General features: G+C 37.7%; 1 protein-coding gene across 2 annotated transcripts in view; it reads left to right on the top strand.

Annotated features, from left to right (window-relative positions):
* The window catches only part of tox (thymocyte selection-associated high mobility group box), a 92,697-nt gene extending 83,105 nt beyond the window's left edge, over positions 1-9,592 (top strand). For both annotated transcript variants that reach the window (XM_022667714.2, XM_022667713.2), the window contains 3 exons: positions 620-961; positions 5,930-6,078; positions 7,197-9,592. In XM_022667714.2, the coding sequence (XP_022523435.2) occupies positions 620-961; positions 5,930-6,078; positions 7,197-7,233 (528 nt within the window). In that variant the 3' untranslated portion in view covers positions 7,234-9,592. The remainder of the gene's footprint in view (positions 1-619; positions 962-5,929; positions 6,079-7,196) is intronic.
* The last annotated feature ends 4,438 nt before the right edge of the window (positions 9,593-14,030 follow it).

Below are 14,030 nucleotides of genomic sequence, written 5' to 3'. Positions count from 1 at the left end.
AGTGCAGTCGCAAAAATCATTAAATATGTTATGATGAAATGGGCTCTCATCAGGACCAGAGTTACCAGCATCAGAAACCGCAAGTTAACAGCTCCCCAGATAAGAGCACCTAAAAGCTTCTTCACAGAGTATTTTGGTTTGTTTAACACTTTTTAGTTACTACATGATTCCTTATGTGTTCCTTCATAGTCTGAATCACTTCAGTATTCATTTAAGTAGGGAAACTAAATAAAATTTAAACGAATTGAGAAAGTGTGTAAAAACGTTTGACTGGTACTGTATATGAAAATAGAGAAAATACAAATTGACTTAGTATTACTTATATTATGCTAATGCTAACTGTTCCCATATAACCTTGCTAATAATATATTAAAGCTAATGGGAATGTTGTAGCATTACACTCACTATGCTAATACTAAACTCAGTAGTCTTTGTAACCTTGTTTTGAATTGTTATAAATAAATATGCTGATGCTACACCTGAAAACGAGTGGAAAATGAGTTAGCACTACTCAAGGTACAATATATAATGATTCAGCTTTTATTATTAGCCACATTTTTATAATAATTATTTTTATTTTATCAAAGTTTTAATCCAGTTTTACTCTGACCCTCTGCAGAGCTATAATGACCCCAGCGATGTGAAAGTGTCCCAGGCCTCCCAGATGTTGGGTCCGAAGCCCCCAGTGTTCCCAGGAGCCGGCCAGTCCCACCCAGGCCTTTACATGGGCCCCCCGTACCACCAGCAACCAGGCCTGAACCCCCACCTACCACCCAGCCTGCGAGGGTGCCCCCCTCGGACCAGCGCCCCCATGCCCGGCTCTGTGGGCATGAGCGGCATGGCCACTACCCCCCCACCCCTGCAGATCAGCCCCCCCCTACACCAGCACCTCGGCCTGCACCAGCAGCAGCAGCAGATCAGCAGCCACACGCTGCAGCTGCACTCACCGTCTATGGCACAGGTGAGACTATCAGACACACACACACACACACACACACACACACATTCACACACACACACACATACACACAAAACTTTTAAATGAATTAAATTAATTAAAACTTTAAAAAACAATCAATATATTATAAGAATATGAATTAATTATATTATAAAATGAACCCATTAACATTGGTTTATTTCATAGTATACACAACACAGGAATTTTTACATTTAATTAAATAAGTATAAAAAGAATAGAAATTAACTTAAAAAAAACTAAATTTCACAAATGAAACAGAGATAAATATATAAAAATAAAAATAGAATAGAAACAATACAAATTAAAATGCACATGAATCAACGTTTTTTAAAGAATAAAAAATGAATGTTAAAAGATTTTAAAACAACAAACATTTTTATATTTTTCTATATATTTATTATTTTTGAGTGTTTAAGAACCAAAAGTTATAATTATAATCATTCTCCATCCGCTCTGATTATTAGATATACTAATTTTATATACTAATACATATATTATATAGCTGTATTACACACAGAGTGCTCTATTTTAAGCGTTTATTTACTTTAAATTCACTATATATTCACTTTTAATTTATAGATATGTACAGTCTTGTTTATTATTATTATTATTATTATTATTACTATTATTACAAAATTACTATTATTTTCAGTAGCTGCATACTTTTTTCAACAACCAGACATATATAGGTATATTAGAATTTATACACATGTTTACTGATCACATGCTGTAGGTCATGGGAGGTGGGACAAGTATAGTGACCCATGACTTTTGTCGTGTCCCATGGAAGCTAAAGAACATTGCACTGACCTGTGGAACCTGTGGGCGGGGTCTCAGGCATTGAATGTGGATGTGGTTATTTCTGCCAGTCACTTGTTGACACATGTCTGTTCATACGGACAGTTCTAGCCAGACGCCACCGGTCACCATCATTACCACCCACTGCACTGCACTGTACTGTCCACTGTGGGTGGTAATATCAGTCTGTTATAGTGCATACATGGTATATCACACATTTACTGTGTGTATATGTGCTTTGAGGATCAGGATAAAGTGGTTTTCCATCTTATTCACTATTTAATTTTTATGTAATTAATTAATATTTCATTGTTTTGTACTGTTTTTCTGCAAACAAGCAAGTTTTATATTATTGAGAACATTTTTTAAACAAAGTTGAACAAGCTACAGTCAAGCTACAGCGTGTGTGTGATAGGTGTGTGTGTGTGTAGGTGTGTGTAGGTGGTTGTGTGTATACAGCAGATGCTCCTCCATTTCATTTTTCATCATTTCCGGCTCCTTCATCCTATCTCTCACTCTGCAGAATGAGGTCAGGAGAGAAGCCATTAATATCTGCCAGTGTGCTTTATGTCGGCCAGCCACTAGTACACACAGACACCCCCCCCCCCCCCCCCCCCCACCAGCCGACCATACAACAACACCACCCTACACCCCCCCCCCACCCATATCACACAGACAGATTTTCAATTTTCTGAGTAATAAACAGCTGCATTAGAGTCTGCTGTGATTTAAAGCTGCACAGAATATAAAAAAAACTCACTGAGATTGATGAACACATCACAACAGCCCCCCCCCCCCAAATAAACACCTCCCCATTCTGTTTAGACCTCTCTCTATCACTCTCTCACTCTGTGTGTGTGTGTGTATCATTTTGAACTGCCCTCCTGTTATTAGCCTCTGTGCCAATACTCTGTACACACTTCCCCCTTTAATAAGCTCAAAATAAGGTTTAAACTAAACACACACACACACACCTCACTTAAGAGAGAGATTTAGACTAAGATTAGCTGCCCAATCAGAACAGCTATCAGAGTACAGCACCAATCAGTAGAGAGGAAGTATGTTACAATGTGTTACAGTGAGGTACAATGTAGTAAAATGTGGTACAGTGAGCTACAATGTGTGACAGTGCGGTATAGTGTGTTACAATGGGGTTCTGTTCTACAATGAGATATAGTGCAGTACAGTGTGTTACAGTAAGATACAATGAGATACAATAAGGTACAGTAAGGTACAGCGTAGTACAATATGTTACAGTGAGGTATTGTGTAGTACAATGTGTTACAATGTGTTACAATGAGGTACAATGTGTTACAATGAGGTATTGTGTAGTATAATGTGTTACAATGAGGTACAATGTGTTACAATGAGGTACAATGTGTTACAATGAGGTACAGTGTGTTACAATGTGTAACAGTGAGGTATAGTGTAGTACAATGTGTTACAATAAGGTACAGTGTAGTACAATATGTTACAGTGAGGTACCGTGTAGTACAATGTGTTACAATAAGGTATAGTGTAGTATAATGTGTTACAATGAGGGACAGTGTGTTACAATAAGGTATAGTGTAGTATAATGTGTTACAATGAGGTATTGTGTAGTACAATGTGTTATAGTAAGGTATAGTGTAGTATAATGTGTTACAATGAGGTATTGTGTAGTACAATGTGTTACAATGAGGGACACTGTGTTACAATAAGGTATAGTGTAGTATAATGTGTTACAGTGAGGGACAGTGCAGTACAATGTGTTACAATAAGGTATAGTGTAGTATAATGTGTATTACAGTGTATTACAGTGATGTACAGTGTAGTACAATGTGTTACAATGAGGTATTGTGTAGTACAATGTGTTACAATGAGGTACAATGTGTTACAATAAGGTATAGTGTAGTATAATGTGTTACAATGAGGGACAGTGTGTTACAGTGAGGGACAGTGCAGTACAATGTGTTATAGTAAGGTATAGTGTATTATAATGTGTTACAGTGAGGGACAGTGTATTACAGTGAGGTATATTGAAGTACAATGTGTTACGATGAGGAAAAGTTTTCTAGTGTATTAATGTGTCACATTGTGTAACATAGTGTAACAGTGTAATGCAGTCGTAGGTATTATTATGTCTGTGTATCTTATAGTGTTCAATGTTACATTTTTCCCAGTGTGTTAAAGTATAGTACAATGTGTTAGTGTGTTGTAGTATATGACTTTGTGTTACAGTATATTGATGTGTATTACTGTACATTACACTGTAATACAATGGTGTGTTACTATATTGTTACAATCCACTATACAATCCATCTACAGGTGTGTATTATGGGTATCGCTCTTTGTAGTGTGTTAGTGTATAAGTATGTGTGTTTGTTACGGTGTGTTAAGCTGTATTATAGTGTATTAGTGTGTGTATTTGTTGCAGTGTGTTCTGAGTAGAGAGAGGAATATTGATATTGTTAATTATTGCTGAGTGAGACTCATATTTTCAGTTGAAAGCATTCCTGAGGAAAAAGAAGGGGAAAAGAAGAAAAGTTGAGAATTCCCATTTGAATTTGAATAAGCCCATCGTAAGTTTTCTGTTGCTGGGAATTCTGGGAAACGTGTTCAAAAGAGAGCATCTCGTTGATTGAATTTTTATGTGTTGGGTTTTATCGCTGCTCGGCAGATGAAGGAACTGTTGCAGTGGATGATCAGAGTTATAAAGAGCTGGTTGGGTTGGGGGGGGGGGGGGGGGTTGGTGGGGAGGGGGGGTGTTATAAGGGAAAAGTCTGTAATTTCCATGAAGATTATAATGGGAATTTGTCTGAAGTCGAATTTTAGATTACCACAGGGCTGTGCTGGTCTTGTGGAGGAGAGTGAGAATTCCGGAACGCTTAAACTTGGCTTTTTCTTTCTCTCCGATTGTGGAAGGAGGGAGGGACGGATGAAGAAGGGGGGGGGTGCAGTCTTAAACCCGTTTCACAGATCCGTCCTTTATGGAGGAGCTTTAAAATCCAAAGGGGAGTAATAATCCATGTTTCATTTTTGCATATTTGTGGAGCGCAAACAAAAAGGGGGTGGCGGTTTGAGTTTTTCGGGAGTCGGCGGGGGGGAGGGGCGGGACACAAAAGGGCAGATGGAGTCTTTGTGTCAGAATGAAGGGGAAGAATTTGAGGAACAGTCCATGAATAGGTAGAATCTCTGGAGGGGGAAGAAAGGGAGTGGGGGGGGGCAACGCTGTGCCACCTGCTGTCTTGCTCTTTCAGGAGAGGGTCTCTTGTGTACCCGCCAGATTAACTTCCCATTCACACACACTCTCTCTTACACAACCACAACACAGCCCAAAACTCCTCAAATTAGAATATCGCACTCGTTTATTCCCTCATTTCCCTCCATCTCCTCCCTCCCCACCGCTACGACACTTGTGCCCCTGGTGTGAACTGTGTGGTTGTGTCCACTCTAGTGTACAAATCGAACACAAATCAGATGAGATATTTATTTATTTAATTATTTATTCTCATCAAATAAAAAAGTGTTAATTAAAAATCCACTTAAAGCTATATATTATGTTATGTTATTGTTATATTATGTTTTCAATTCTTTTAATATATTGAAACACCTGCTAATTTATTATTCTCCTGCTTTTACTTAACTGTCCTTACTGGCCACTTTATTGGAAACACTTTCTCACAGCTTCTTTATTGTCCACTTGATTTGAAACACTTGCTAATCCTGTCCTTTCACTTACTGGCCACTTTATTAGAAACACCTACTACAGTACCTTCCACTTACTGGCCACTAATCCAGGGCTTTCACTCACTGGCCACTTTATTAGAAACACCGACTAATCATGTGCTTCCACTCAGTGGCCACTTTATTAGAAACACCGACTAATCATGTGCTTCCACTCACTGGCCACTTTGTTGGAAACACTTTCTCACAGTTTCTTTATTGGCCACCTGATTTGAAACACTTGCTAATCCTGTCCTTTCACTTACTGGCCACTTTATTAGAAACAACTACTAATCCTGTGCTTTCACTTGCTGTTCACTTTAGTAAAAAATATAGAGGATTTAAAGGTTTTTCCACAAATATTTGGACGCAGAGTAAATATAATGTATATAATTGTGGAACAGTATTATTAATATTGTTAATATTTGGTTGTTGTTTCTCTTTTAGGGCTTTCCTCTCCAGGCTGAATATCAGAGTATGATAAACGTCTCCTCTGCTGGACCGGGCCTGTCCCCCTCCATGGACTACCGCACCGGCTGCAGAACCGGACCCGGACAGGGGGGTCTGGACTGGACCCCGGATTACTGCGGCAACGGGTACGCCTTTACAACAGCCTCCATTCACTTACACAGTTACCACACCCACACACCTTATACTTATATTCACTGACCACTTTAACGGAAACACCTAGAGCTTCTCAACTGGACACTTTGTTGAAAACACCTTCCCAGAGCTTCTCAAATGGCCACTGCAATGGAAACACCTTCCCACAGCTTCTTTACTGGCCACTTTATTAGAAACACGTACCCTACTTTATTGGAAACACCTTCCCGGAGCTTGTCAACTGGCCACTTTATCGGAAACACCCTCCCAGAGCTTCTTTACTGGCCACTTTATTGAAAACACCTTCTCAGAGTTTCATCCTTGACCACTTTTTACATTACATTTGGCAGACGCTTTTGTCCAAAGCGACTTACAATATTGAAGTGCAAATAATAGAAGAGGTTAAGTACAAAAATAATAGAAGTTAAAAATAAGACATCTATAGATAGGGCCTTAAGGAGGTCAAAGGGGAAATAATGGGATAGAGGAGTAGAGAAGAGGAAGAAGGAGATGAGGTTAGAATTAGTTAGTTTGTTAGAGGTGTTAGGAGAGTAAGTGCTCTTTGAAGAGCTCTGTCTTCAGGAGTTTATTAAAGAAGGTGTTATTAGAAACACCTTCCTAATACTTTAATTCACTGGACACTTTATTGGAAACACCTTGCCACAGCTTCTTCACTTGACACTTTATTGGAAACACCTTCTCACAGATTCTTTACTGGCCACTTTATTGGAAACACCTTTCCTCAGCTTTTTTATTGGCCACTTTATTATAAACACTAATCATATTCTTCCATTCACTGGCCACTTTATTAGAAACACCTCCCCAGAGCTTTTTCTTTACTGGCCTCTTTATTAGAAACACCAAGGTTTTTCTTTACTGGCCACTTTATTAGAAACACTAATCATATCCTTACATTCACTGGACACTATTAGAAACACCTCCCCAGAACTTTTTTATTGGACAGTTTATTAGAAACACCCACCTTATACCTACGTTGACTGGACACTTAATTGGAAACACCTTCCTACAGCTTCTTTATTGGCCACTTTATTAGAAACACTAATCATATACTTCCACTCACTGACCACTGTTTTGTGTTTGTTATCCACAGCGCCCTCCAGAGGGATAAAGGCTTGTACCTGACCTGATTGAGACCATCTTCACTTCCTGCAGCTTCACAGGACCAAGGCAGTTCCACTCCAACTGTCCACCTCCTGCCTACCCGTTCAGGCCAAACACACACGTAACACACACCTCAGAGCTGCACGCGTGTGTGTGTTTGCGTGTCGCTCTTCAGCCAGACCCTGTTTTTACACTCAGAGAGGTCCCAAAACGTTTCTCAGACATTGTGAACGTTAAGGACGGGTGTTAAGCATGAAAATGTCACCAAAATTAGGATTAAATAAAAAAAATAAAAAATTAAATTGCTTTAAATACAATCATACAGGTTTAATACCCCCCACGACCACAGTCCCTGTTTCCTCTTATAGTGGTGGTCCTAATTATAGAACAAGACACAATAAGGCATCTCCTAAAGTGTGTGAGACGAGTGAAGCGAACCGAAGCGAGGTTAACCTGCGAGAAGTTAAACCGCCTGTGAGCACTTACCGTCGAGCAACTCACCTACCCAAAAAACCAAATACGCAAAAATTAGGAAGATCAATTTTTAAAAAATATATACACATATAGAGACAGTGTGGACGACTCTCTTATGTCGCCCCACCCACACACTCTCTATCTCTATCTTTCTCTCTCTTTTTCTCTTTCCTCAAATAACAGTGGTGATTTTTAGGTTTTGTGAGCCCTTTAGAATTTATTTTTATTTCTACATAATTTTCACACAAGTCCTATAGTTGGATAAGGGGAGTCAAATCAAACAAATGCAAGAAAAATATTAGATTTGCTCATTCAGTTATAAAAGATCACTACTGCGTATCTGGGAGTGATAAATGTATGTGGACGTTTTTTTTTTTTTTTAACTCCGCCCACATTTCTATTGGATCAAGATCCATTATGTGGTAGAACGATATGTGTTCTTAGGGTCATTGTCTTGTTGCATGACCAACATTCTCTTGAGATTCAGCCAGCCCTCCTGGCCCAGATGCAGTAAAACAGGCAGAAACTCTAATACTACCTCCACCATGTTTCACAGATATGATAAGGTTTAAATTCTGGAATGCAGGGTTTTTCTTTCTCCAAACATAACACATAATTAGCCAATGTGAGAAAGGCCTTAAGTTGCTTAGAAGTTACATGAATTTTCTTTTTGATAGACTTGATAGATCTCTGCTGTCTTTTAATAAAAAAGGCTCCACCCACTCACACCTGATTATTGTCCCAGTGATTCATATACTAATTCATATACTTTAACCACTCAAAAAAAATGTGATACTGAATCATTTTCCTCACTATATTAATGAACAATGAAGTCTCATTTGCTTGATTTGGTTCTCCTCATCTACTTTTAGGATATATGTGAAATCTGATTAAGTTTTTTGTCAAATTAATTTAAAAATATAGAAAATTCTAAAGGGTTCACAAAATTTCAAGCACCAATCTCTCTCTCTCTCTCTCTCTCTCTCTCTCTCTCTCTCTCTCTCTGTTCTGCTCTTTGCTAGTGAACTGCCTTAGAAACTGAAACTGAACTGTTGTATAAGTATAAAAGTGGTCGTTCAGAGGCATCGCCATTAAACCATGTTATCGGCTTCGGTAGCCCCGAGATTTCCAGCTGTAAATAGAATCTGTGTGATTATTATTTACTCCTAGAGTATAAAAACTGAATCTTTTGTGTTTTTTATTTTTATTTTCCAACGTAATTCCAACTGGACCGTTCCGGTTCACTTTTAGAGATAAAACTACATAAATACATACAAATACATACATAAAAATGGAGAACTAACATATTTTCTTGGATTCTTGATGGAATTTCCCAGCCAGAATAGATTTGAACAGTAAATGCTGACTTTTTTTCCTGATTTTAATTAAAAAAAAAACCTCGTAGCATGAAACGAGTTCCGGAAAAAACGAAGCGAATTTAAGATAAATGAAATACAGTAAATACGATTATTTTGTACGACGCAAAAATACTACTTCTACTTCTTTTGTATCACGTCTGCCACGCTGCTGATGAACGCAGTCAGTCATCCCGGCCGTGTGTGTGGAAGTGTCGGAAGCTTGTGCGGTGTTAATTGGACGCAGTGGCAGATTGGATTGGGCTGTATAACCCCGGCATATGGCTGATCAGCTCCTGCTCCTCTACACTGTGTCTATATCAGATCTTTTTATGGTACTTGTTTGCGCCTATTTATGAGATAATAAAGTAACTGTAGGTGTTTTTAAGTAATTCTGTTAGCGATTCTGGGATGTTTTTTCTGTTCATTTGTTTTTGTTTCCTGTTTTATTTTTTTTGGCAGAATTGATCCAGGCGATAATGTGAATAATTCTTATTTAGTTTTTATTGTGTTTGAAGAATAAAGGCAACCCTGCATTTTTTTGTGCAGTAATCAATTATCGTGTGTTCTGTTTTTATTCCTACAGTGATACAGACTTTATATATACAACTGCTCTACAGATTTGAATCTGAATTTTTTTTTCCTTAATGTGAATTTTAATACAGGTTAATACAGAAATATGTACTATATGTACTATAACAGAAAGGAAAAGAATAGCTCTCACTGTATGTCTCTCTCTCCCTCTCATTCTATCTGCCTTTCTTTCTCTTAATGAATCTCTATCTCTATTTTTCTCTCTCTCTGCCTCTCAGTATCTCTCTCTTTCTCTCAGTATCTCTCTCTTTCTCTCAGTATCTCTCTCTTTCTCTCAGTATCTCTCTCATTCACTTATTGTCTGTCTGTATCTCTCGCTCTCTCTGTTGCTGTGTATTTGTTTACTCTGTCTCATTGTATCTCTCATTCACTCGTTCTCTCTTTGTATCTCTCACTCTCTCTGTTGGTCTGTATCTATTTTTTACTCATTCTCTCTGTATTTCTCACTCTCTGTCGCTCTGTTTTTCTCTCTCTGTGTATCTGTCTCTCTCTCTCTGTGTCTCACTGTATCTCTCTCTCTCTATGTATCTTTCTCTGTATCCGTCTCTCTCTCTCTGAATGTCTCTCTGTATCTCTCTCTCTCTCTCTTTCTATGTATCTCTCTCTCTGTATCTGTCGCTCTCTCTCTGTATCTCTCTCTGTCTCCCTCTCTCAGGATCTCTCTCTGTATCTGTGTGTATCTCTCTCTTTGTCTGTCTCTCTGTATCTCTCTTTATCTCTCTCTTTATGTCTGTGTATCTCTGTCTCTCTTTATGTCTGTGTATCTCTGTCTCTCTGTATCTGTCTCTGTATCTGTGTGTATCTGTCTCTCTCTCTCTCTGTATCTGTCTCCCTCTCTCTCTCTCTCTCTCTCTCTCTCTTTCTCTCTCTTTCTCTCGCTGTGGGTCAGGCTGACTCTGAGCTCTGCTGTATTTAGACAGTATAAATCAGAAGCCCATTATCTCTCACTTCAGGCTGGTTTATTGGCTGAGTGGGCGGGGCAGGTCTGGGGTCAGGCTTTATCATGCTTTTATCGTTTTATCGTGAGAATTAAACTTTTGTCACTTATAGATCACCTATAGATCAGGTCCTTCTTTAGCCAGCTGTCAATCTGCAGGATAGATCCTGTATATTAAGGATGTCCTGATTGGTTACTTTGATCCATAGATAAGATGAGAAAAGCAGCTGATTAATATTGATGTAAAATATTTTATAGTGTTTAATAGCTTATGATTCAGTCTGACTGATTTACCTGACCAGTCCCTTCTGAGATCTCTCCTCAGAGTTGCCAGATGAACAGGTATGCCTGGTAATTGAGCTTTGTGAACACCAGGTGGCGCTCTGAACACTGTGATTAAAGCAAATGTGTCTGACTCATCCCTGATCCTGAATCACTGGACCCGATTGGTTATTGATCATTACTGACCATGTGCATCCCTTCATGACCACAATTTACTGTGATGTTCCAGGTTTCTCATTTGGTGATGTATCTCAAGTTTGTGATGTGGTAGAACAGGTGATTCACAACGTTAAAAAAGCATGAATGGGTTAAAAGCAGAGGTTAATGGGTTAAAAGGTTGTAAATTTCCCCATTGTGGAACTAATAAGGGATTAATAATAATTATTATTATTATTATTTTTATTATTATTATTATGATTAGTAGTAATAGTAGTATTAGTATACGGAAAAACACATTTTTGAATATACTACAAATATATTCAAGACAGTACATTTTAATTTTATAAATGTTTTCTTTACATTCTTCACATTTTAAAAGTAAATGTGTATGTGTGAATGTGCTCTTATGATGATTCACATATTCTGCTGTAACACAGTACTGCCATCTGGTGGCCACGAAAAGAGTTGCATAATAATTACATTATAGCACTATAGTCACTACAGCAGTGTGCAGGTGTTTATAAATAATACAGAAGGTAATGCTATATTATGCAACCATATCATTATCAGATACAGTTTATCCCATTGTGAAGCACATACACAGTACCAGTCAAAAGTTTGGATACATCTTATCCGGTTCAATGTGTTTCTTTTATATTATGATTTTATACATTGTAAATTGTGTTAAACAAACCAGAATATGTTTTTTTTTACTTTACCTGGAATAGTTTTCTCAGCATCTTGAAGGAAGGAGTTCCTGGAGGTGCTGAACAATAGTTGATGCTTTTCCTTCATGCTGTGAAGCTCCAGCTCATCTCAATTAAATCACCTCAAATCACCATCTCAGTTCATCAGGTTTAGATTAGGGGATTAATGTCGAGGATAATAATAATAATCTACAATATAGAAAATACATTAAATAAAGAAACACATTGAATTAGAAGCTGAGTCCAAACGTTTGACTGATACTGTATAGACAGGGGTGGATTAAGGTGATCAGGGCCTCTAGGCTACATATCCTTCACACACAAAACAAAACAATAATATTTATTTGTATTAATCTCATCAATCATTAACAAAAAATATTTGTTCATAATTTTATTAACCACAACAATATTCTGTAATTAATCATAAATAAAACCATGATTTATTTTAGGCATATCTCATATATTTAGGCATATCTCGTAGTTTTGATTATTTTTAAATTAAAATATTTTAATGTGTTTAACTGAGCGCTTTAATATAGGGAAAAACAACCTGGAAACATGCCATCAGCTGTGTGTGTGTGTGTGTGTGTGTGCTCTGGTGCGCCAGAAGTTGGGTGGGTTCACTCTAAAAAACAGAGGTACAATATAAGTACTTTTTTGTACTCAGAGGTACACTCTTCATAATTGTACCCTCAATGGTACCATATTGGTCTTTACAGGGTCAGATTTGTTCCCTCTGAAGTACAAAGTCATTCCTAACAGCAATAAGTACAGATTTGTACCATTTAAACAGCCAAAAGGTACATTCAGTATTCTGTATCACTGTACTAATGAACAATATATATTTAAATAGCACATTTTTTATTTGAAAGCCAGACAATTTTAGATCATCAAGTTTTTGACACATATTCAGTTGATGATAATGTTTATAATCTTTATAATCTTTACTGGCACAAAAATATGGGTACAAAAAAGGACTCTCACTGAAAGGTACTTTTTTGTACCTCAATATAAGGTACAGCCCCAGCGACAAGCTTCGTACTCTTTTAGGTACAAATCTGTACTTACTTTTCTTAGAGTGTTGGTTGTGTGAAAATGAACCACTCTGATTGGCTAAAATCACTTTGCCCAACAAATCTTAAACTCACAAAGTGTTTATTATTAAAATATCATTAAAAATGTTTATTTAATAAAGTGTGGCCAATCAGTGGGCCCTAATTATTGCATGATGGGTCCCAAGGATGCAGCCTAGGGTTGCATGTGCATTAATCCGCCCCTGTGTATAGGGCATTATGTTGCATTTAATGCACTGGAGAGCACTTTTCCATTGGAGTGGCACCTAAAGAGGCAATTTTGCATGTATTCTCACCTGTAGAGGAACATTAATCTTACTGTAAAAGGCACTTTTGGGACACTGTCTAGTAGGCGTGGCATAATAGCACCCATATCTACTGGATGGACAGAAGGGCACTGATAGATGGGAACTCATTAAGACATATTATCAAAATGTCTTGATCAAGAGGCACATCATCATACTTTACTAAATGAATGGGCACCCTAGTGGGCACTCAGAGGCTTTTTTTCCCCACATGAGCTGTTTTACAAAGAAGAATGTGGCCAAAATCTCAGTCTCCGGATGCGCAAAGCTGGTAGAGACAAACCCCAAAAGACTTACAGCGAATGATGACTCTACTAAGTATTGATATAGCGGTGCTGAATATTTGTTAGATTTCTATTTAATAAACAAAAAAAACATGTATTACTTTCGTTCCACTTTACACTTATTCAATACTTTGGTTTGTCTTTCACTTAAAAGCTCTATAAAATACATTTAAGTTTGTAGTTGGAAGGTGACAAAATGTCGAAAATTACAAGAGGTATGAATACTTTTGCTCACATGTAGTAACACTTCATGATAAGTTTGTATAATGGGTGTATGTCTCCACAGAGCTCTGAGAGTGATGCATCAGTATTATAAACATAAGCACTGCCCAGTCTTGTCTTTGTCTGCCAGTTACCCAGAACATTCTGATGTTATCACTAAAACTTTATGACTGTATTAATCCTCCAACTCCTCCCACCAGCGACTCACCTCGACCTGCTGCTTTCATCATAATCCTGAACACATTCATGTAAATATTATACTGGCTTGACTCTAAATCAATAAATCTATTAAACAGGACCTGCCTGACAAAGTGGATTAGACCAAAAGATACTCGAAAGCTAGACATCATGCCAACATTCAAAGGAATTCAGAAACAAGTTGAGATCAGTTATAAGACCATTTCTCAAGTTTGGAACTCCAGTGAACCACA

This window comes from Astyanax mexicanus, chromosome 18 (assembly GCF_023375975.1).
Source record: "Astyanax mexicanus isolate ESR-SI-001 chromosome 18, AstMex3_surface, whole genome shotgun sequence".
Lineage (NCBI taxonomy): Eukaryota > Metazoa > Chordata > Actinopteri > Characiformes > Acestrorhamphidae > Astyanax > Astyanax mexicanus.
The sequence above is the reverse complement of the archived record's forward strand: the minus strand, read 5'-3'. Positions and strand labels throughout refer to the sequence as shown.